Source organism: Papaver somniferum, unplaced genomic scaffold, assembly GCF_003573695.1.
Source record: "Papaver somniferum cultivar HN1 unplaced genomic scaffold, ASM357369v1 unplaced-scaffold_125, whole genome shotgun sequence".
Lineage (NCBI taxonomy): Eukaryota > Viridiplantae > Streptophyta > Magnoliopsida > Ranunculales > Papaveraceae > Papaver > Papaver somniferum.
Window position 1 is genome coordinate 7,169,721 of NW_020621603.1, and position 25,276 is coordinate 7,194,996.

Sequence of the window (25,276 nt, forward strand, 5' to 3'; positions counted from 1 at the left end):
ATATATATAGGCGACCTCCGGAGAGGGGTTGTAACAACTATGTGAAAAACAAAATGATTGAAGGAAACTGAAGAGACTTATGACATGTCGTAGGGGAGCCAACCGTCAAGTGAAAAGTGGGTGGATAAGGGTTATCTTTTCTCACCTTCGAGGGCGCATGAATAGAGAATTGGATGACTATCGGATTATTTAACAATTAACCCAATAGTCAGGGAACTTATGTTGATACATGAAAATAATTACCCCTTAACAGGGTTAAGGTGTTCCCAAAGAGAGGGAAAACCCATTAGGGAAAATGGTACTTTGGGGACTAAGGCACATGTCCATTAGGGCACGTGCATGGAATGGAAAGGATTGGATAGGGATTAGTGAGAAGCTAGGGGTTATATTAGGATAAATGGCAACAATGATAAATAAGAGGGTTTCAATGACATGTGGCATGATTTCACATGTAAAGAAGGAGCTTGGGGAAAATCCGATAAAAGGAGAAATATAATACAATGGAAAGAGAACTCTCTATCTTACTATTCTAGGAAAAGGTGTAGTCATTGTTGTGGCTTGGACGTGTAGATCCAATATCATCTTTGTCTCTCAACAAATGTCAAGTGAGCTACCACTAAACTATTACCTTCAATCCCACATCTAATGCAGAATGAAATTATGGGCTATATGACTTATGGTTCATGGTTGATGAGTAGCAAGGAAACCAAGTGTACACAAGAGAAGTTCACTTTTAGTACAATCTTACGATAATAAAATTAAGAAAAGCATAAAGAGAGTAAAAGCTTTAACAGGGGAATATTGTGTGTATATGATGCATAAGGAATTTTCCTGCATTGGTTCTCATTAGTTGTAAGATTTTCCTTAATGCAGGCGTACAGAATTTACTAGGAAGAGAAACTCTAATAACACTTTATTGTTATCAGTTTGATAACAAAAAGACCAAAATGAAGTGATAACTTAGGTTTTCTAAGCTACATTAAATTGAGGGATTATGCGCGCAATTATATGAAAGTTTTAAAGTAGTGAAATTCCCACTGTTTTCCTAGATTTTGGTCCCTTTCCATATTTCTTCCATATTGCATCTCCATACAAATATGAATACACATGAAAAAGAAAATTCATTCAAAGAAACTTGTAAACAAAGTGATTGAAGACTTGCAGTTATCAACCATTTGAAGTACACGAATCAATGAGGGAAACTTGACTTGGGTTAGAAAGCATAAAACTTATTCCTTACCTTGAAGATCCTTCCGCCAAGTTTTATTTTTTTATGTTTACAATCAAGTCTTAAATTGATTTTTTTTGGGTCTCAAAACTTGAGAGTTATATTTCTTCCACCATAAAATTGATTAAATTTCGAGGTTTTTGAATTTGACGTGATATTTAATTGTCCAATACGGAATCACCTTTGCTATTAAATTTTTTTTCGAGTCAGTAAGATAATCCTTTTAGTCCTACAAATCTTCAAATTTTAATTTCACCCCACATTGTCCCCTCTTGGTAGAGTCTTCAGAAAGAAAAGAAAAGGAAAACAAAAACCTAAATTCCATTTTGCTTAGATCTACCCAATATCTCTGAGCAAGAATTTCTAATTTTTTAGTTTTAATTAGGCGTAATGTTTGCAGGTGCTTTTTCTTTTTAATTTAGTATTCTTATTTATGTGTAGGTTACTATTATTTGATTTTTTTTCTCGTTCTTAATTAAGTTCCATGTTATGCTTGTGTGATTCTCTCCTTCACTGCTTATGGGAACTTTAGCCTTTCCTTTTGTGGGATTTTTTCTATTATTGAAGTTTTATTCATAGTTCGCTTATTTAGGTTCAGGTACTTTGGAGATTGACAAGATTTTCACCTGATTACTCTATTCAAGATGACAAGATATTAGCCAAATTATTTTTATTTTACAAGAACATCTCTTTTCCAAGAAGAAAATCATTCAAAATGGTTGCATTTAATTCCTAACACCATTCCTTCACTCTAATATCAATGCAAGAATTGGTATGACTTTAGTGGTATCTTAATTTTTCTCTTCTCGATTTATTTGCTTATTATATCTTTCATTGTAATATGCTATTTAGTTTCTTGTCATTTGTTGTGTACTTTCCGTTGATAGCCATGTATACTGAGATTGTAAAAAACCATGGTAATGTTCCTACTATGGAGATCCTCCCTGAGATGAACACATTGGTGTCTTTGACTCGTTGCCTTTTGCGAATTGCCGATGATATGACTAAAGCTGAGCAAGATCTTCCTTCTGTGGAGAAGTTAAAGGGTGGGGTAAGATAATAGCTTCCTATCAACATCTGAACTTCAATGTTAACCGAATTTTAGTTATTTTTAAGGAAATTAAAACCAAGGTAAATGCGCTGCGCATGCAACTCCCAAGCATTATTTCCAAGCTTCGAGATAATTGGGTCCAACTGCGGGTAGAGGCCCAGACACATGTAGCTACTCAGTACCGGCTTGTAGCTGAAGTTGCAGAAGTTGCAACTAAAGCTAATGTGACTAATGCTACAATTGTTGCTAATGAAAAAATACTTCGCGAAGCAGATGAAGAACTTGCAGCTGCCCAATGAGAGTTTATCGAGCCTCTTGCTTTTCATTTTTTGCATCTATCACTCTCTAGTTTAAGTCATTTAAGATTTCAAAATGGATGATATTTCCATATATTCCAATAAATTTGAATTTATGCTTTTTAATCCATTGTCCAAAAAGTTAATATCTCAAATATCAATTTCAAAATAAAATAATACAATATCTCAAATAGAAGATACTGAGACGGACATCTTTTTTTCGGAAAAAAATCTACTTGAAGTGGTTTATTGCCGAATTTAAGAGGGTAATTACGTAACCCTTGAGAAATATCTTTTTAAATTAATTAAATTAAATCAAAATATTAAAGTTAGGTTGTAGATCAAATTTCAGACCGACTTTTATGTGTTTTTTTTTTGAGACATTTACTTTTTTCTCATGAATCTGAAAATTACTTTTCTGGTTTTCGATATTGTACTACTTAATGCATATAAAATCAAAGTTGAGTTAACAGATACTGTTATAAACTTAACTTAGTGATCACTTAGTGATCGAGTAAAATCCATAAAAAAGAACAAAAATGAATAAAAGAAAAGCGAAAAACTCATTTGTGAATCCTTAACACCTGAGCCAGTTTGTGAACCCTTAATATTTGTGCCAGCTTCAGACGAATGAGAATGCTGTGGAATCTGAGAACCCGCAATTTTTTTTTTTGAGCACTTGTAGTTGCAACGACTAGGACGAGAAATTATGAGCACACCATTGCTTGTTAACAGAAAAATATCTTTCCTATTATCCATTCCCATTGAATACACATAATTCAAATTAAGGTGCGGTCCTTGGGGATGTGTTTTCCCCATCTTACACTGCAATGGAGAGTCATGCGCACAACCAAATAAAACCTTTCCACTTGTAAAGTTTCCACTATTTTCTGGATTTTCTGTTCCTGCCCACATGGCAAAACCGTAGAGATCTGTAAACACATACCTGGAATTGCATTCACAAACAGAAAATAAGCACAGAAATGGATTTAAATTTGCAGAAGTTGTCTTGCATTTTGTTAAGGATCGAGCAAGAGAGAGGAGAGCATAAACGCGCGGAAGCAATAGACTACATTGATAATAATCTTGGTATGTCAACTTTCATGGCTCAACAGCCTATTTATATTTTTCACAAACTTGACGACCACTCAAGGCACTTTCCTACCTAAGATCAAACTCTAAACATAGACACTTTCCTAATATAACTCAAACTCCTTAAAGTGTATCTCTCCTAAATATAGACTCCTATATTATTTCTTAATACACTGCATAACATCTTATGCGTACTACGTATCTCCTAATACCCTCCCTCAAGATGGAGCATGTAGATCACGAATGCCCATCTTGGACAAAAGAAATTTAACTTCGGTTTTCTTCTTTCTTCTTCTTTTTTTCAACGCTTTTGCGAAAAAAAAAATCTTTAGACAGTAGTTTAAGGACGTTTCGGTCCCCTTCATAGTTTAAGGACATTACGGTCCCCTTCGTAGTTTAAGGACGTTTCGGTCCCCTTCGGAAGTTTAAGGACATTACGGTCCCCTTCATAGTTTAAGGACATTACGGTCCCCTTCGGAAGTTTAAGGACATTACGGTCCCCTATGGAAGTTTAAGGACATTCCGGTCCCATCTTCGTAGTTTAAGGACGTTTCGGTCCCCTCTTCGGAAGAATACTTCTTGTACTCTTGTTTTCTTGGTTTCTTCGATAGAATACTTTTTGTACTCTCTCGACAACTCATAGGATTTTAACCTACTATTGTTGTTTTTCTCATCCTCTTGGTGATTGGTTTTTTTTCTTTTTTTCCACAACATTGTTCTTTTTCTCATCACCTCTTGGTGATTGGTTTTTTTTTTTTTTTTTCCAGAACATGAATGTTGTTTCTTCTTCTCTCTTGTTCCAGTCACGCACTTCTTGCGAAACCTTCACACTTCTTTGTTCTTCAAGATTCTCTCACAATCCTGTCGTCTTTACAAAGTCTGCCACACTTTGTAGGATCTCCAAGTTTCTGCCACAAACTCTTCAATCACCATGTTTCTGCCACAAATTCTTGCTTAAACTACCTCAACAATCATCAACAAACACGCAGAAAACTGTTTTCTGCAACGTCTCTAACAGAAACTGTCACACTTTTTCACGTTACAACTCTTTCGTCACGTCCACTATCACACCTGTGACCTTTTCTTCTGTTACGCTTCTGTCACAATTCTTCTAACACTTAACTGTGACATCCTTTTGTCACACTACTATTCTTCATCTGTAACAATTCTCCTTTGTAACACCCAAACTGTTAAAAACTTTTAATAACACTTTTTTCTTTTTTTTTTTACGGCTAGCAACAAAACTAGTTCTCACGTGAACTTAGGGTTTTGAAACCCCAAAACTCCAGCAATCGTTGCCTTGTTCAGTCAACTTCTCCACAACGAAGAAACAGGCCTTTAATGGCAGCAACTTGCGTTTCCTCTCAAACTTGTTCTATGTTCTTGCCACCGGCAGAAAACACAATCCACCATTCCAAAGATTCATCAAATCCATGGCAGCAGCTGCACCTACCGAAACCCATATTTTCTATGCACCATCATCTCACCAGCTACCATTCTCAATCTCCCATTGTTTCCTCCAGCGAATACAGCTACCAAGCTGTAGCTTCTACAGCACTTCAACTTCTGTCGTCTGCTGCAAATCAAACCTCTACTTTCATGGCTTGCAAACTCCTTCTAGACCCTCAAACAATAACAACTCTTCTCGAACCTTCCACAAAGCAAGACGACGACCTTCAATTTTTTTTTTAAAAAAAAACTCGTCAGAACTTTGCGACAACTTCTCTTTTTACAACGTCCGTGTTGCATAGCTTTTGTTAAGCTCACAACATAACCTCTTGGACCCAGCAGCTACGATCCAGTAACCCTAACCTTGCTTTAATAGACGCATCTTTCTTCTTCTGACAAACATCAACACAGCTTTGATAATTCTTCATTTTTTTTTCTCCAACCAAACGTAGTTTCAAGACTAACTCTTTCTCTCCTTCTCCTCTCTCTTCCTCTCACCTTGCTCTGATACCATGTTAAGGATCGAGCAAGAGAGAGGAGAGCATAAACGCGGAAGCGTAAAAGACTACATTGATAATAATCTTGGTATGTCAACTTTCATGGCTTAACAGCCTATTTATATTTTTCACAAACTTGACGACCACTCAAGGCACTTTCCTACCTAAGATCAAACTCTAAACATAGACACTTTCCTAATATAACTCAAACTCCTTAAAGTGTATCTCTCCTAAATATAGACTCCTATATTATTTCCTAATACACTGCATAACATCTTATGCGTACTACGTATCTCCTAATACATTTGTTTTCAGTTGTCGAGAAAAATGTAACTTACTTGCTATATAAACATGGATCAGTTTTGGACCTATAAAAAAAACCACCTGCAATTGATGAAGATCCTTCGTTCGTATTAGCTTGGGAATGATCATATCCCATAACGTGAGAAATGAAGTCTGTGGAGTTCATATTGTTGTTTCCTCCAGAAGAATTCAGAGAATGGAAAGGAAAATCTCCCTCAAAATATGGCCATCCATAGTTCCCACCTTTCATCACTATATTCACTTCTTCATATTGATCCTACAAGTTCTACTTCATATAAGAAACAAATATTCGACGACTAATCCAAAGAAAATTGATAAATGAATCATGAACAAGAAATAGCTTCCAATTAACCTTGCCAGAGTCTACACAAAGAAAGTAAGATGGCCTCTCTGAATCAAAACTACAGCGCCAAGGGTTTCGTAGTCCCAAAGCCCAAATTTAAGGCAGTGATCCCTTGTCATAAAATATGGATTGTCACTCGGGGTAGAGTAATTTCCCCATGCACTACGTTTGCTTAGTTCTATTGCACCTGACAATACATTGAAATATTACCAAATATTGTTACCAAGCATGTTCCTGGAGAAATGAAAAAGAAGCTGTAATTTTTAAACTCGGTCATAATACTCACTTGGAATGTTATCAACATCAAGCCTCAAAAGTTTGCCGAGCATGGATTTCTTGTTTTTGGCATGATTGTAGGGATCGAGTTCAGTTTCGCCATCTCCCGTCAGGAAGTATAAATACCTGTCGGGACCAAAGAGAAGTTGGCTTGCAATAGCATTTTTGTATGCAATGCCCATCGTGAATATCCTTCTCACTTCGGATGGATTGCCTCTTGTTGCCTGAAAAAAGAGATATTATTGAGTATCCTCTCCATTTTGGTCTGGAGTTGCACATATATTAGTGGAGACCACTCAAAAACTTACCGAAGCTGGATCAGATGCGCTACTGTTAGCTGTAAACTCTGATACTGTAACATGAAACCGGCATGCCCGAGATCCGAAAACAGGAGGAAGCTTTGAAGGATCACAGTTAACATCTGTGTTACATGCGCACCTTCCTGAACATCCAGACCATTGATCCCCGTCACAAATATAAGAAGCAAAGAAGCGTCCATTGTGTACAAATCTTGGATGAAATGCCACACTCAGCAACCCAAACTCAGTATCCACGTGTACAGTGTCAGTTAAGTCTACAAATAGATTTGTTTCATCTATCACCATTTCTTCTCCATTTCCCTCTTCGGGAACAGTTGCCAACCATATCTTACCTTGTTGGCTCGCCAAGAAAACACGGTTGGATCCATCGGGATGAGCATCCATATAAAGGTAAGGACCATTAGTGAGTTGCTCAAGGCAAATGCTACTTGGTGGCTGGGGATTCTCGGTATTGTGTAGCAAAGTCGATGTCCCATTGAAACATACTAATTTATCTTCTGCAGTTCCGCCAAATAATCTACAGAAATCACTCTTTGAATGGCATGTATCTGCTAGTACGGAAGGTGTAGAACTAACAGGAACTTTAGTTCTACTTTGTAGTGAAGGCACAAACGGAGAGTTTATTATAGGTTCAGCTTTGCATGCATCCCAGACGTTTGAACAGAAGTCTTTCGAAGAAGTATTAGACACGATTGATTTTTCTGAAACAGTACAGAGAATTGGAACCGTTCGAGTCCCAGAATCTACTCCAAATAAATCCGCCGAGAACCGATTGCATTTCTGTAAACCAGACACATTTTGAAAATTATATTTCTATGAATTGCTAACTTATTATCAAAGACAATGCATCTTACCGTGAACTTTTTTGGTAGACCGTAACATTTGATCTATCAACTAGAGATTTTTCTGTACAGCTCCATAAATTTAAAAATTGGAAATTTTAACAAAGTGCCACACTTTGAGTTTCCGGTTTAAAAAATTGACACCGTTTTTTTCAAAATTAATTAACTGCCACTACCGTTAGTCTTTCCATCTGACCCAAATATTTGGTCATTTTTCGTTGACTTGGTCAATAAAATCGGTTAACTTTACATATTTACCCTCGCAAACCTTATCACAAGTCATAATCACTCGCACCAGTAAACAAAAAAAACACGCCTTCATCTTCATCTTCCCCTTCCCCTCTTCCACTGCTGCTGCTCATATGGTTTTCAAAGGTCTTTATCAACTTCAGTACTCATCATAAAATTGTTACACTTTATGTTCTTCCTAATTTCATGGGTCTATATTCGTCTTCATTAGAACATCGTTCCAATCTATCATGAGAAGAACAAACACTGAAGAAACTCGATCTTAGCCCAAATTTCTAATCAACACCATTAATGTTTACCGAACAACCAGTTCTTGATATTACAAATCAGATTTCAAATATTCTATTTCAATTAATTGCTTAGAACTAGAAAAAATCTTAGATTGTTCATATTCATTGGTTGATGAATGATTAATCAAATTCGTAGTTGTTTGTTTAAAATTCCTCCAATTTGAGATAATGGGTTTGTATTAATTTAATTTATAAATGTTTCTGAATTGATAAATTAAGTTTTTGATTTTTAATTTGGGTATCTTGCTTAATTAGGGTTCTTAAGGAATTTTGCTTTTCTTACATTCAGTATCTTAAAGAAGAACAATATCGATTGTGTTTTGTATATTTGCTTTGGATTTGAATATGCAAGTAGGATTGAAGCATGGAAGCTGCTAAAAACATCACATCATACTCATCTCCAACACCACTATGTAATGGCACATACACTGTTCGAGTAATGATCTGAACTGGGTTAAGTCCAGGACCAATTTTGGTTGAATTTTGAGCTAGAATTCAGTCCATAGAAGTGTAATGTTGCTAAGGTTCTTGTGGCTAGTTTCCATGGTACTGGTGGATTGTTTTACAAGGTTATGAACTGGATTTGTATGGATGTTGTAATTGCTTGAACTGGTGATGTTCTGTGTCGTTTATATGATGTTAATGGAGGTGATTTGGCTAATGTTCTAGTCCGACAATTCAACCAGAAATGTGTCCGGAAAACTGATGTACTTGCTGAGTGTAGAGAGATATGTTAGGAGGCCGTGAGAATGGTTAGGTTGTGTTTTGTTGCTGATGAGCTTGCAGTTCTGTTGGAGATTTTGGTGTTTGTTGGTGATGCTATTATGCTGTTGCAGGTGGAGTTGAGGCTTATGTTACTGCCAGAGGATGAATGAGTGTTGATGCTCTAACTCATGACTTAACTCGGTAATGACTCACTATGAGGACTTGATTTAACTCCGCTATAGTTAGACGATTCGAGGGCATAAATGTCTTTTACTAAGATGATAACCGCCACCTATGCACTAACGGATGTCTGGAAAAAAACTGGATGGAAAAGGTCAAATGTGTGGCATTAAATAAATTTTGAAAAAAACAGTGACACTTTCTTAAACATGAAATTGAAAGTGTGGCACTTTATCAAAATCCCCTTTATTTATTTGTTACAGCTTCACATAATTTAGAAGCGTACGTCTCTCACTTTTCGATGGTTTAGAAGGTGGCAAGGACAGAAACTAGTCAGCAACATCAACCAATGTCATTGCTTATGGTATATATAGTTTTCCCAACCTTTTGATACTGTACTAGAAAAATAAACGAAACAAAATCACCCCACATTTGCGTTTTTATATTACAACTTTTTGAACTGTGAGATTATATTAGAAAAAAAAAAGAATACTTGGCTTGATTGAGTATACCCAGATTAATTGGGGTATAGTAGGAGAAAAAGAATACCTGGCTTGATAGGGTATACCCAGATTAATGTTTTGAACTGTGAGATTATATTAGAAGAAAAAGAATACGTACAAATATAAAAAGGCGGTCAAGGAGACGAGAGCTTCAGATCCAGGCATTCAGAAAAGCTAGAAGAGGTTATGCACAACGTTAGGAAACAAAATAAAATCAATGATGATCCTAAATAAATAGAGCATCTAAGCAAAACCGATCCTGCGCCTAGAAGGGCCATGTGCCAAAAAAAATTCGTAGAAATTTCTGTAAGGTCAAATATATTTATTTTTTTTGATAATTTTATAACGACAATAGGTAAAAAATGTCAATAATTTGCAAAATTATAGATAATGGTGTGCTAGATAAAACGTTAAGTTAAACGGGAGTAGTAACTCTTTTTGTTAATGTCCACCTATAAGAACAAAAATACCCGATGGAAACTCCTTTTGCCATGGGTAATATGATAAAGATTAAAGTCTAAGTATAATTCAGGGGCTGAAAGATAACAAGAACAATCTGATGGCCTGGTGGATCGTGTACTTACCTTTCTCAGCCAAGGTCACGCGTTCTAGTCCTTGCAAAAGCAAGTAAGTGTGAAAAGGGACCTCCACAGAGCTGGGCCCTGTGCCTCGCACGGCCTGTACGCCCTCAGGCCAGGCTCTGCATCTAAGGCTGGTTCCTATGGGGGTGGATAATCCCCTCATATTCCATGCCAGTTCGCCCGGTAAACTGGCCGAGCCACTATGTGAATATTGTTGCGATCGAGTCTCTATCGTTCGGTTGATTTTAAACCTCCAACCGCTCATTCTTCATCTCTATAAAAATGTGACGTTCAAACACAAAAAAATTTACCCAAAAAATTTCTATCTTTTCTTCAAAAAAAAAAATTCAGATGGCAAAGTTTGAATCCCAACTAGACTTGGCTACCCAACTTAATTTTTCGGGAGTGGTGCTTGAAGCCGATGTTAGTAAGATATGTGACAGTTATAAAAAAAAATAGGTAAAAACCAAAGAAGTCTACAAGTTTTGGATATTAACCAAACCAAACCTCTAACTAAGAAAAGACAAAGAAAAGTTCAAGGCAAGAAAAATTTTAAGGAAAAGAAGAAGATAAACAAATGAGACTCCGTTCGTGAGCGCATTGATTGGAAATTTGGTGAAATGAAGAAAATAAGCAAGATGAAGAACATTGTCCCAAATTTTAATTTTTAAAGTATTTTTTGTAAGTTTATATCTTATTATCTAGATTAATGAAAGATGCACTAATGTAAATTAAAATTCGAAAATCAGATTATCAAACTTAATGGAAGATTAAAATTAAACTTTAATAATAACTTAAAATCTTTGTTTAAATGCATCATACGAACGTTAATCTAAATGCATCATATTTGGGCAACACTCTCAAGATATGATAACAACTATCCAATTGAAAATCTTTTCCCACTCTGTTACACATTCTACCCGACACATTCGCTCCACATCAAATTCATTTTGACCATTTACTAGGTTTCGACTGCCTTCAACAAGCGCAGCAACAAACAAGATCACATCCTTGCTGATTACTCAAAATCGATGACACAAAGAATTTGTATCTTGATTATTGAGGTTCAATGTTTCTTCTTGAAATTTCTGAAATATGTTTTTCCATACAGTAAGTTGTTGTTGTTGTGCATCGTTGACCATATCTTGTGTAACAAGACCATAATTCCTTCAAATACATTCATCTTCAGCTAAGCTAAATTTGTGACCTCGAGTTGACATATTGGAGTTGTGGAGCGAAAGAATGAATATTGAAGAAATGGTGTGAGTTGAAATTAAATTAGATATTATATTTATAGGGTGATAAATTGATGAACGTTGGATGAGATGCAGTGGGCGGCCGACTATAGATTGCTGGCACAAAATCAAGATATGTGCACAAAATTCACAAGATACGAAAACTAATTAGATAAATCTTCTCCGTCTTCAAATCTTCGATTATCTTTAAAGTACCTGCACACAAAAACTTAAATCCTCTTGTGATCAATCACACACAGAATGGAGTCTGTTAATAATGGATTATCACACGATGTCTTTACATCTAAAAACAGTTCTAAAGATCATGTCGATACTTTAATCTAGTTTGAGTGACCCTTATGTCAGAAAAGAAGGCTCTCAAGAATAATCAAACTAGGTGAAATCAAAGTTTCAACAAACGTTAATCAATAAAATCAATAATCGAAAACTAAAATAACAATGCAATTATCTAGTTTCCTACCAATGGTACTCGTAGAGCTTCTTGATCCCACAAAAGTGTTTAAACGAGCGGTCCTAAAATATTTCGCCTAATTAGGTTACTTTCCTCTCCAGATAGACGGCTCCACCAGAAACAACACGAATGAAGTTTGGCTGGCTCTTAGGATAGTTTACAAGAAATCCAAACTCAAGTATTTATAGACCAAGGTTGTTGGACAACAAGGAAATTCCAAAACCGAAAATATTCTCAAATATGCAATAAAGTACCTAATTTTGGTTTTCCTATTTCCAATTAACGTCAAACTGAAAAAGCGGGGGTCTAACAACCTCATCCAATATTTCTCTTAGCAATTTGTATGGACTAACTCCAATATACTTTCAAGAGAATCAACAAGACAATCAGACTCAATCTTAAGAAAAAGTATATAAAAGAGTTAAATCTCAATTTCTCAATTCAATCCGCAATCAAACCAATAGTAATTTGCGAGCCTGATTGAATATAAGAGAATACTTGAACGGTACCAAAGACCAATGTTCAAGGATCAATCAATTTCAATCAACAACCAAAGGTTCGATTTACCAGTTGATCGATTCATCGCACAACCTGTGATATTTCAATTATATAACAAAATATAATGCGGAAAAGAAATAACACAGACACAAGAAGTTTTGTTTTATGAGGAAACCGCAAATGCAGAAAAACCCCGGTACCTAGTCCAGATTTGAACACCACACTGTATTAAGCCGCTACAGACACTTTCCTACTACCAATGAACTTCAGAATGAAATGCAGTTGAACCCTAATGAATCTCACACTGATCAAGGTACAGTTGCGCTCTGTGGACCCTAGCAGGATTTTACGCACTTGATTCCCTTAGCTGATCTCACCCACAACTAAGAGTTGCTACGACTCAAAGTCGGAGACTTGATAAACAAATATGTACAACACAGAAAAGACTATTGAATAGATAAATCTTTCTCCCACAGAAATAACTCGAGTTTTTGTTCCGTATTTTGATAAATCAAGGTGAACAGGAACCAATTGATAAACCGTACTTATATTCCCGAATAACAAACTAGTATTATCAATCACCTCACAATAATCTTAATCGATTAACGAAACAAGATATTGTGAAATCACAAACGAAGATACGAAGGTGTTTGTGACTACTTTTCAATCTTGCCTATCAGAAATAAAATCTCGAGCAAATATTAAAGAAGACAATACTCAATCACGATATAAAACAACAAGATCAGAACACGCAACTAAGGAGAAAATAGTTGGGTCTGGATTCACAATCCCAATGAAGTCTTCAAGTCGTTAACCTACAGGGTTTCGTGAAAAACTTAGGGTTAAAGGAGAATCGACTCTAGTCGCAACTAGTATCACACTGGAGGTGTGGGGATTAGGTTTCCCAGTTTCTAGAGTTTTCCTTTATACAGAGTTCAAATCAGGGTTTGCAATCTAAGTTACCTTGGTAACAAAGCATTCAATATTCACCGTTAGATGAAAACCTGATTAGATTCAAGCTAATATCTTTTAACCGTTAGATCGAACTTAGCTTGTTATACACAAATGAAATGTACCTTCATTTAGGTTTGAGTAACCATACCTAAACGTGTACACTTAGTCTGTTCAACAATAGTTAAACAATGGTTATCCATATGAGCACTTTAATATCAACCTTATTCATCTTTAACATAATTGTTAGAGCACTGCTCGGTCGAACTCGCATGCGTTTCTATCTCAAGCATGTTTGTCAATGTTAGTGATCAAAACTATAAGTCTTGATTTCTAGCCTATTTATAGATGTCTCGGACTAGGACATAGATTGTGTAGTTGAGCTTAGTTTTCACGGCGTTCATCATTTGAAGACGAAGAACTACTAAGGGGAGCTTGTGGAACTTCATCGGTAAAAGGTATGTGGAGACTTAAACTCATATATCACTTGGAAATTCTAATTCTACTCTATCTCCTATATTGAGAAATAAATCGTATTATGATATAGTTTTCTATATGCACATTTGAGATTTCGAGCTGAGTTTAACTCGCTTACATATTTCTCGAAATATGTGTTGGCAAGCTTTTGCTTCGACCAAGTTCATCTTATATCATGTGAAAATGTCGAGTAAACATCTTACATTGTTTGTCTGATACAATCATTTGGTGTTGTCTTGGAATGTTTCGTAATGATTATCTCAATAAATTGAAAATTGCTTTGATGCTAATAGTGTGTGGAAACGACTACTGTCATCCTCTAAGAAAGTTTCAATGATTGAAATAAGAGTTTAGAACACTTAACCATTATTGGATATGTCATGTTGTGCACCCTTGCACATATGTAATCCATGTCCGGGAACCATAGTATGCGCACCCGTTTATGTACCTGTTGGTTTGAGAAATCCGGGAACCTAAGTATGCATACCCGTTTGTTTACTGGCATACAGGTTCATGTCCGAGAATTTCTGTTGGGATTTGAAATTTGTGTACCCGTTTGCGTACTGGCGTAACTCAATCTTAGTCCGGGTATTTCAAGTATGCGTATCCGTTTGCATATTTGAAGGTTAAAGTTCTAAAATCGGTTTTAAACATGAACATAAACATTTATATATTAAGGAATGAAATCTTTGCAAACTGTGGCTATAATGTTCATGATTGATTCAAGTGAATCAAACCGATTATGCTTCAATTGTTGTTGATGGTGGTTTTTAGTTCAGGGCTAAATTTGTAAAAGTCTATCTACCTGACCCGACATCAGATGTAGTAGACATTGATATGTCTATATTCCGCAGGGAATTTGGAGAATATATCAAAATGTGATGAGTGCCTATGTCTCTCTTCATATTATATTGAAACTCGATCTCCTAGATGAATTGTTCACTAGTATAGAGCCTAATGAGTGTATAAGCTCCTAGCTGCATTACTCACTAATGCCGGAGCCTGCCGAGTATTTTTCCTATGCAATATTCCCCGTCTGAACCCTTAATATTGATATGGCATAACAATTTGTGTTCACTTGCAGCACAATAGCACGAATTTCCAAGTATCAAGGTTAAGTTCCTTGCATAAAAGTACTCAATCGGAAAGCATACTGCTCTCTGGCAATAAACTTAAAGAACTCTGTGTCAACACATAGAATTCAATCAATTTTGTGATAATTCACAAGATTCAGACATTACTCTGACTAATTTGCAAAAATTAGGGTTTTGCTCCCTACGCAGCATATTAGACCCCGCCGGTCGAAATTAAGCTTAGTCGAACTAGGCAATTAATCCACCGTGGATTAGTAGGTGCAAAATCCTACCCAAAATCAGAAAACAAGGAACAAAAGGAGCCGCGGAATAGGAGCAGCAACAAAGGGAGGTGTGGCCATAGGCCAGCCAGCGCCATTTGCAAGTGGCCACACCCCATGTTGCCCAACCGACCCCTGTTTCCTGCCGACCAATCAGGTCGCCTTAAACCCGCCACACACACATGAGTTGTGGCTGGGCCCATACTTGCCGACCCTATTTCCCATCGACCAATCAGGTCGCTTTAAATCCTCCACGCGCCGTGGAAGTATGGACACGCCCATGCTTGGCCGACACCTATTTTCTATTGACCAATCAGGTCGCTCCAAACCTGCCACAGTATTAAAAAAGGAAAATGGCGCCAGATGGTCACAAAGCTAATTGGTTTTCCAAAAACCGCGCCAACATGCTAATGGCATGCCAAACGTGTCATTCCGCTCCAGTGTTCTAGTGGAATTCCAAACATGCCATGCCGCGCCAATACGCTATTTGGCATGCCAAACAAGCCAAACGTGCCACTTTGCCGCAGTAGCATGCCGAACGTGTCATAAATAGCGCGTCTACGTGCTACCCCACCTTATGTTTATGGCCAACGCCATAACAGGCTTCAATTAGGATATCCTAATCAGAAAGACGACCTTGCTTGGCGTTAATCGAAACTATAATTTCCAGTCGCGGCCTAAATTACGCTACTTCGGGCCCCACAACATGCCACGAGCCATGCGGGACCCAGAAAACCCTAAGAATGGCGCCATACCATAGCCACTCATAGAAACCCTTGCTCTTGTGGCCGTTTCCACATTATTCCCTTGCTATATTTCCTTTGGCATGGCTATGGCACCGTTTGCACAAAAACATCATCGTGTCGTGGCCACATGCCACACGCACTAATTAGGGTTTCGGCATGCCAAACCCTAATTAAGGTAAAGTTGTTACACCAACCAAGCCAAGTAATGCTACCCAGAGCACTGGGATTGATGAGGCAACTTGAACTAATGTTGCCAAGCCATATTTGGGTCTAACACCAATGTGCCAAAATCTAGCGGCCATGGCTACGCCAGGCGCTACTTGCACCACCGTGCCACCGTCATGCGCTAACTATGCCAACCATGCCATTGTGCCACTGGCATGCGCTAAATGCCAATGGCATCATTGTGCTATTATCAGGCGCCAACAGAGTGTGGCCATAATCAATGGCCACCCTTTCTCATGAGTTACAATCTCAGTCGTCCAAATTCTCCACAGAATTGACAGGCCTGTGGCAAGTCTTAGGCGACCAGCCAAGACAAGCCTAATGCATCACATGCTATTCTCCTGTGGAAAGTCTCCTGACTTTGACTTGCCACACATAGTAATCTGCTACACGTTTTCCACGAAAACACTCGAGACATCAAACATGTCACAAACTGGGGGATGCTCATCAGGGTATTGGTCTGGCGGTTTACAGCGTGCGGCGTGCAACACTCCCATTATAAGAAAGTGTCAGAAATCAGGGAAGTTAGTGGCGGCAAGAATTAGTGGGTGTAACTATCCCGTTTTCTTCATAGTGGGAACGTGGTTTCTGGCATTTACACATGACCCCACTTCTCCATCACTCCATCATTCCCACTTTCTACGAGATCAGGGTGCGTTAAATATGACTTGTATAAATAGGTTTTACTTATTTCAACCAGAAACAAGTTTTGGTTAGAACAACAACACAGTATCCAGAAAAATTCAAAAGAACTGATAACTTTCATTCTGCAATCCAGTTCCAAATTCTGATATAAGTCATAAAATAGCCACACCTTCAGAATTAACCATTCTGGTCTCAACACCTTCTTCGCTTCCCTCCCTAAGACCAACCCTTATCCTTCACTTTGTGACCGAAGCAAGACTGGAACGGTGATTTCTTGGTTTAGGTCAGGATTGTACAGATTGATCTCTCGAATCTAAAGTACTCCCGTGCAGTGCATTTGTTTTAGGTTTAGATTTGTTTCTCATCTACACATTCAAATTTATCAAAACCAACAGAAATAGTTTTTACCCATAAAAAATTGGCGACCACAGTGGGAGATTAATCTCTCGGTTGCGACGCCAATTTCTCAATTTTCATTCCAATATTTCCAAACTCAAGATGGTGGATCTTAGGTCTAAATTCAATTGTTAACCAGAATCCACTTCAATCACCAATCCCAACTTTCCGCCTCATGAGTTACCCCGACCATCCCAAACACTTCAAAAGCCGCTGATGCTCGAAATCCAATCACCATGGAAGGTATGGCAAAGATATTAGAAGATGTTGTCGCAAATCAAGCTGATATTGTCAATCTGCAAAATGAGATGTTTTGAATCTTAAAGAGTATGAAAAACCGGATGTAGCAAGATCCAGCAAACATTCGCTCGGAGAACTCCACCAATTTCAGAAATGGCACAAAAATGTTGAATCCTTGTCTGAGGTATGTGCCCCCGCCAACGACGATGCAGAAAGAGTATGTGGACGTATCCAACGAGAGCAAAAGGGAATTACCAACACTAATGTACCGTCCGCAAGCGCAGTCAACACATCCCATGCCGTTACACCCTCTAGCACCAACACCAGCAGCACCAGAAGCATCCCCTCTGGCGTGACGCCTCCTATTACCAGAGAAAGAGCCGCCGCTACTCTTAATATTCCTTCGAGCATGACGCCTCCAATCATCACCAGAGATGCTACCACTTCTTCGTCAGGACGAGAGACTGGGGGAGCTAGAGGAAACCAACCTCCCATTACCATTGTCGATTTAATAGAGAGACATGAAGTTCTTGCCAAAACTCAGATGGACATGGCCACAACTCAAGGGGAGCGAAACAACGAACATCTGAATATTATGTTAAGGGATTCAGAATTCGGGCGTTAGATTATCATGATCCAAATATGACTTGATATCAATTGTTGGAGTTGTGCATTAATGCTTTCTACGGACTCTGTTCACAAAACTGTTTAATCTATGATGGAGCATATATTTTCATCCCTCAACCGTGTTGCGTCGGAGAGGCGATTGTCTTCAATTGGAGAAGCTACCCTGAAATCCCAGTCTCTCTTGGAAGGTACTGATGGTAAATGTAACTGGGGACTCCTAACTACTACTCAACTGAAAGGTGTCGAGTTTGAAAGCGTACTGATTGACGCGTCCTCTAAATTAAACATTGTAACCATCAAGATTCTGAGAGTTGCAAGGTAAAATCAAACAGAAGTAGCATATTCTTTCCCAGGAAGAGAAAACACGACTTGTTGATCAACACTATTTGTGCGCCGTCTTCCCATCTACCATATCGTATCAACTCGTCTTTCGAAGTCAAGGGTTAATGGCGCTTACACTGGAGTTCTCTCTAGGAGCTGCTTCGACGTTCTCTCCAGGAGCCTCTTCAACGTTTTGCTACAGGAGCCGCTCTGCTTCAACGTTTCTCTCTAGGAGCCTCTCCGCTTGAACGTTTCTCTCCAAGATCCACTCCGCTTCAACGTTCTCTCCAGAAGCCGCTTCAACGTTTCTCTCCAGGAGCCGCTCCGCTTAAACGTTCGCTCCAGAAGCCGCTTGAAGGTTTCTTTCCAGGATCCGCTTCGCTTCAACGTTCGCTCCAGAAGACGCTTCAACGTTTCTCCCCAGAAGCCGCTCCGCTTCAACGTTTCGCTCCAGAAGCCGCTCCGCTTCATTGTTTATCTCCAGGAGCCGCTCCGCTTCAACGTTTCTCTCCAGAAGCCTCCCCGCTTCAACGTTTCTCTCCAGAAGCCGCCCCGCTTCAGCGTTTCGCTCCATAAGTCGCTTCGCTTCAACGTTTCGCTCCAGAAGCCGCTTCAACGTTTCTCTCCAGAAGCCGCTCCGCTTCAATGTTTCACTTCAGTAGCCGCTTCAACGTTCACTCCCGAAGCCGGCAGTTGTAACTGCTTATTCACTGCCTTAATGATATGCTTTGTCATGGGCATATCAGGCATCCCTGGCGTAGTATCTTATCAACGTCCATGAATGATAAATCATAGATCGAACTGCCGAATCGGAAAAATTGGGTGCTATCATATACCTTTGTATCCGCTAAGTTCACGAGCTGGAGATAAGCGGACTCGAACCTTCACCAAAAAAAAGGGGGGGGATATACTCACATACGTGAGTTATCAAAGCCCGTCGATGTTCATGGTCGTGGTCTTCCAAGGTTCGTGCTCGTAGCTACCACTCCTTCCTTCCAAGATCCATGGTCGTAGCCACCACTCTTCCCTTCCAGGATTTGTGCCCGTAGCCACCACTCCTCCCTGTCAAGGATCGTGACCGTATCCATCCAATCACCAACCAGCTTGTTTTTGTTACCACGAAAATGCAGTCTCTTCTGATCACAGTTGCTGCAAAGAACCGTTGCTACTCGTTTGTTAATACCATCCAGAGCTTCATCATAGCAACAATCATTATACACAAAGATAATCTGAACTTGTGCATATTTTAGTTTCCCATGGAGGAAGTAATGGAGCCACCAATACGGAGGCAAGATGGTGACATCTTTATTATGGTTAACCCACTGACCATACAAGATAGAACCACGAAAAACACACCTGGGGAATGAGGCTCAACGCTGAATCCCTTCACTGTCGAGAACCTTTCAACTCAAAAAGGACAACCAACCAAGAAGTCATAATCATGACAAGGTCACCACTCTTCAAATATGTAGCGCAAGGATATCACACCTCCTTGTCTGGAAGGCGCCTGACCAATAAGCAGTATTTGGCTCAGCCATTCATAAGCGTTGTTGTTAGTAAAGAATCAAAGGGAAAGTCGCGCCTCAGCAAGCCACGCATACCAACTACACCATGTTTGCCACATCACCTACTCAGAACTCAGCACCGCCTACCCAAGGCCTGCATGAAGCCGCACATCACCGACAAATCCAAATTCGGTGTTCCTAGATTTCCAATTTCCTATGGAAGGGGTGCATGGGCTGCCGGAAGTTGGATACACTGCAGAGCTATCAAGTGCGACTCCTTCCCACTGATCAACAAATGACGAATCCAAAAGATTGCCGCCTTCATCAATTCGTCAACCACCTTACCAGAAAATGCAATAGAAGTACGTCTTTCAAGAGAAAATAGGCTCAGGATAATTACAACAGGGGACTGCACCAGCACAAGATATCCTCACGTTTCTCAACCAAGTTATTTCTAACATCAGCATCATCGTCACTGTCAAAGCTTTATGAGTCGCAGGAATTTCTCAACATGAAGTCGTACACGTGCATCAAAGACTCCAAAAACACGCCGCAGAGATATTCACATATCCGGACACGCCATCGGATCTATGACCAGAAAGAAGTGTAACTGGGGACTACTCATCGCATCCCATTCGATACAATGGTCCAAGATTCAGAAGATGTTTCAAAGGATGTCGCCTGGAATGACGTCCTTGGAGACTTGATAGCAGCACGTCGGCAACGGAACGCCTCTCATCTCGTCTACTTTACCCAAAAATTCCGGAAGATTTCGACCATACAAGCATCCACAGCATATCATCACCGCAATCATAAAGGCAAGAATAATCCTTCCAGACACCAAATAACTTAAAGTCAATAACGGATCAACAACGCATCTACACTCTTTAAGATTATCCCTGACATGATCATTGTCGAGCATATATTTCATCCATTCATCCCAGGAGTGCAATGGAGTTTGGTAAATTTTGAAATCCACTTGAGAGGTTAAATGCTCATTCTTCTGGAGTCAGAACCTTATTACACATTCTGGAGAATATCGATGGTACTGTTGGGTGGATACATGCACAAAATAGAAAAGAGCACCTACCTTGAGTTCTCCTGGCTCGCCTTGCTGCTGATTATAACTATTGGAGATTTCTTTGTTGTCGTTGGCGTCGCTAACAAAGAAAGTCATTCACATCGAGTTAAATGTCCAAAATTGATCAAGTACTCATGGATATTACACTCGTAACTAAAACACGAAGAGAAGATGAACTTACCTTGCCGCTAACGATTGTCACGCTTATGATCGAGCTGCTGCAAACGAACACAAGAAGCAGACGAGAGAATAATAAAAGGCGAGGAAGATTAGCACACCTTTTTATATGCAGGGTGCTATTGGAATTCTATTAGAGGAGGGTTTTCTTTTGGACCATGCACGGAAGAAGGCAGCTGGGCCCGCAGCGCCAACGCTCCATGGCACCAACCTCCATGACCAAGCCATCCGCTCAACCTGTAACGCTCTGTGTCCAAGCCATCCGCTCAACCTGAAACGCTCCGTGGCCAAACTAGCAGCATGCCAGTACAAAGATCACAGGCCACTCATGCCTATTACCGAAGGTCAATCAAACTTTTCCTGGTAACCTCTACATGTCTTTCCTTTTCGATTTTACTCCCGTCTGTCACCATCTCATGCTTACCCCATAAAAATGTCACTGTTACGTGCTAAGCAGGGGACTTAATGTTGATGGTGGTTTTTAGTTCAAGGCTAAATTTGTAAAAGTCTATCTACCTAACCCGGCATCAGATGTAGTAGACATTGATATGTCTATATTCCACAGGGAATTTGGAAAATATATCAAAATATGATGAGTGCCTATGTCTCTCTTCATATTATATTGAAACTCGAGCTTCTAGATGAATTGTTCGCTACTATAGAGCCTAATGAGTGTATAAGCTCCTAGCTGCATTACTCACTAATACCGGAGCCTGCCAAGTATTTTCCTATGAAATGTTCCCCGGCTGAACCCTTAATATTGATGGCATGTAAATTTGTGTTCACTCGCAGCAGAGTAGCACGAATTTCCAAGTATCAAGGTCAAGGTCCTTGCATAAAAGTACTCAATCGGAAAGCATATCGCTCTCTGGCAATAAACTTAAAGAACTTTGTGTCAACACATATAATTCAATCAATTTTGTGATAATTCACAAGATTCAGATATTACTCTGACTAATTTGCAAAAATTAGGGTTTTGCGCCCTGCACAGTATATTAGACCCCGCCGGTCGAAATTAAGCTTAGGCGAACTAGACAATTAATCCGTCGTGGATTAGTAGGTGCAAAATCCTACCCAAAATCAGAAAAAAAGGAATAAAAGGAGCCTAGGAATAAGAGCAGTAACAAAGGGAGGTGTGGCCATAGGCCAGCCGGCGCCATTTGCAAGTGGACACACCCCATGTTGCCCGACCGGCCCCTGTTTCCTGTCGACCAATCAGGTCGCCTTAAACCCGCCACACGCACATGAGTTGTGGATGGTCCCATACTTTCCGGCCCTATTTCCCATCGACCAATCAGGTCGCTTTAAATCCGCCATGCGCGGTGGAAGTATGACCACGCCCATGCTTGGCCGGCCTCTATTTTCTATTGACCAATCAGGTTGCTCCAAACCTGCCACAGTGTTAAAAAACGCAAATGGCGCCAGATGGTCACAAATCCAATTGGCTTTCCAAAAACCTCTCCAACATGCTAATGGCATGCAAAACATACATGCCAAACGTGCCATTCAGTATCCTGTATTTTATTTGCACAATACTGGGGACCTGATCTTCATATGGTGAAAGAATGTTTCTTCAAGTTCCCAGAGATGAATCAAATATTGCTTTGCGGTGATGGTGCTGTTAGAGGAACTTCTGGTCAAGCAGGTGTAGGTTGTGTAGGGAGAGACAGTGAAGGAAGATGCATTGGTGCTTTCTCAGGAGGGATTGGAATTGCAACTGCATACATTGCTGGAGTTATAGCTTTGGTTATAGCTGGAGAATGGGCTTTAAAAAGAGGATACATGAACATTTGTTTCAGTATGAACTCCAAAGCAGTTTTAACAGCTTTTATGTCAGAGAGAGTTCCTTGGATAGTCAAGCATAGATGGAAGATCATCAAGAAATATATGAGGAACATTACATTCAGACATTTATATAGTGTGATTAATTTCTCTGCTACAAAAATGGCAAAAAAATGAGCTTTCAAAGCAAGAGGAGAATGGGAAGACTATAACTATAAACCAGATTTCTTAGGAGAAATGGAAACTGAAAACACATCTTACTTTAGATTTTGAAAATTTTGTAAGGAGTCTATTTGTGGGCTTAGTGTTTATGGGCTTTGATTGTTAAATTTTTCTTTACTTGTGAGTTTGATTTATTCCTGTATTGGGCCTGTCCAGTCAGTTGAATTTTTTAAAACCCTTTGTTGTTTTGTTTGGTAATAAAATTAATATGATTTAGCAAAAAAAAAAAAGTGCCATTCCGCTCCGGCGTGCTAATGGCATGCCAAACATGCCATGCCGCGCAAATACACTAATTGGCATGCCAAACATGCCAAACGTGCAGCTTTGCGGCATTAGCATGCCGAACGTGTCAACGTGTCATAAGTAGCGCGCCTACGTGCTAACCCACCTTCTGTTCATGGCCAACGCCATAACAGACTTCAATTATGGTATCCTAATCAGAAACACGACCTTGCTTTAGTGGCTTTAATCGAAACCCTAGTTTCCAGTCGTGGCCCAAATTACGCCACTTCGGGCCCCACAACATGCCACGAGTTATGCGGGACCCAGGAAACCCTAAGAATGGCGCCATAACATAGCCACTCATAGCAACCCTTGCTCTTGTGGCCGTTTCCACATTATGGCCTTTATATAGTTCCTTTGGCATGGCTATGACGCCGTTTGCAAAAAAACATCATCGTGTCGTGGCCACATGCCACACACACTAATTAGGGTTTCGGCAATGCCAAACCCTAGTTTAGGTAAATTTGTTACGCCAACCAATCCAAGTAATGATACCCAGATCATTGGGATTGATGTGGCAACTTGAACTAATGTTGCCAAGCCATATTTGGGTCTAACACCAATGTGCCAAAATCTAGCGGCCATGGCTACGCCAGGCGCTACTTGCACCACCGTGCCACCGGCATGCGCTAACTATGCCAACATGCCATTGTGTCACTGGCATGCGCTAAATATGCCACTACGCCATTGGACATTGTGCTATTATCAGGCGCCAACAGAGTGTGGCCATAATCAATGGCCACCCTTTCTCATGAGTTACAATCTCAGCCGTCCAAATTCACCACAGAATTGACAGGCATGTGGAAAGTCTTAGGCGACCAGCCAATACAAGCCTAATAGCATCACATGTTATTCTCCTTTGGAAAGTCTCCTAACTTTTACTTTCCACACATAGTAATCTGCTACACGTTTTCCACGAAAACACTCGAGACATCAAACATGTCACAAACTGGGGGATGCTCATCAGGGTATTGGTCTGGCAATTTACAGCGTGCGGCGTGCAACACGCCCATTATAAGAAAGTGTCAGAAAGCAGGGCAGTTAGTGGCGGCAAGAAGTAGTGGGTATAAACTAACCCGTTTCCTTCATAGTGGGAACGTGGTTTCTGGCATTTATACATGACCCCACTTCTCCATCACTCCATCATTCCCACTTTCTACAAGATCAGGGTGCGTTTAATATGACTTGTATAAATAGGTTTTACCTATTTCAACCAGACACGAGTTTTGGTTAGAATAACAACACAGTATCCAGAAAAATACAAAAGAACTGATAACTTTCATTTCGCAAGCCAGTTCCAAATTATGATACAAGTCATAAAATAGCCACACCTTCAGAATTAACCACTTTGGTCTCAACACCTTCTTCGCTTCCCTCCCTAAGACCAACCCTTCTCCTTCACTTTGTGACTGAAGCAAGACTGGAACGGTCATTTCTTGGTTTAGGCCAGGATTGTACAGATTGATCTCTCGAATCTAAAGTACTCCCGTGCAGTGCATTTTTTTAGGTTTAGGTTTGTTTCTCATCCACACATTCAAATTTACCAAAACCAGCAAAAACAGTTTTTACCCAGAAACAATTGTGTTCTTGTATAATTCTATGAGAATATAGCAATTGAACAACTCTTTAACTAGTTTCATTTCAGTCATTTGAACTAGTTATGGTTAAGATGAATAAGGTTGATATGAGAGTAACCATATGGCTAACCTCGGTTAAATATTTTTGAACCAACATGGTGTACACGTTTAGGTACGGTTACATAAACCTAAATGAGGGTACATTTCGTGTGTAACAAGCTAAGTTCGATCTAACGG

The 25,276-nt window shown here is 39.4% G+C and overlaps 2 protein-coding genes across 2 annotated transcripts; one reads left to right on the plus strand and one right to left on the minus strand.

Annotated features, from left to right (window-relative positions):
- Positions 1-6,300: 6,300 nt before the first annotated feature.
- LOC113331268 (HIPL1 protein-like) lies at positions 6,301-7,930 on the minus strand. The gene is made up of 4 exons (XM_026577996.1): positions 7,895-7,930; positions 6,865-7,656; positions 6,567-6,780; positions 6,301-6,467 (listed from the first exon to the last, which is right to left on the minus strand). The coding sequence occupies exons 1-4, from the start codon at positions 7,928-7,930 to the stop codon at positions 6,301-6,303; spliced, it is 1,209 nt and encodes a 402-aa protein (XP_026433781.1).
- Positions 7,931-22,763: 14,833 nt separating this feature from the next.
- LOC113331269 lies at positions 22,764-23,135 on the plus strand. Its single transcript, XM_026577997.1, has one exon. The coding sequence runs from the start codon at positions 22,764-22,766 to the stop codon at positions 23,133-23,135; it is 372 nt and encodes a 123-aa protein (XP_026433782.1).
- The last annotated feature ends 2,141 nt before the right edge of the window (positions 23,136-25,276 follow it).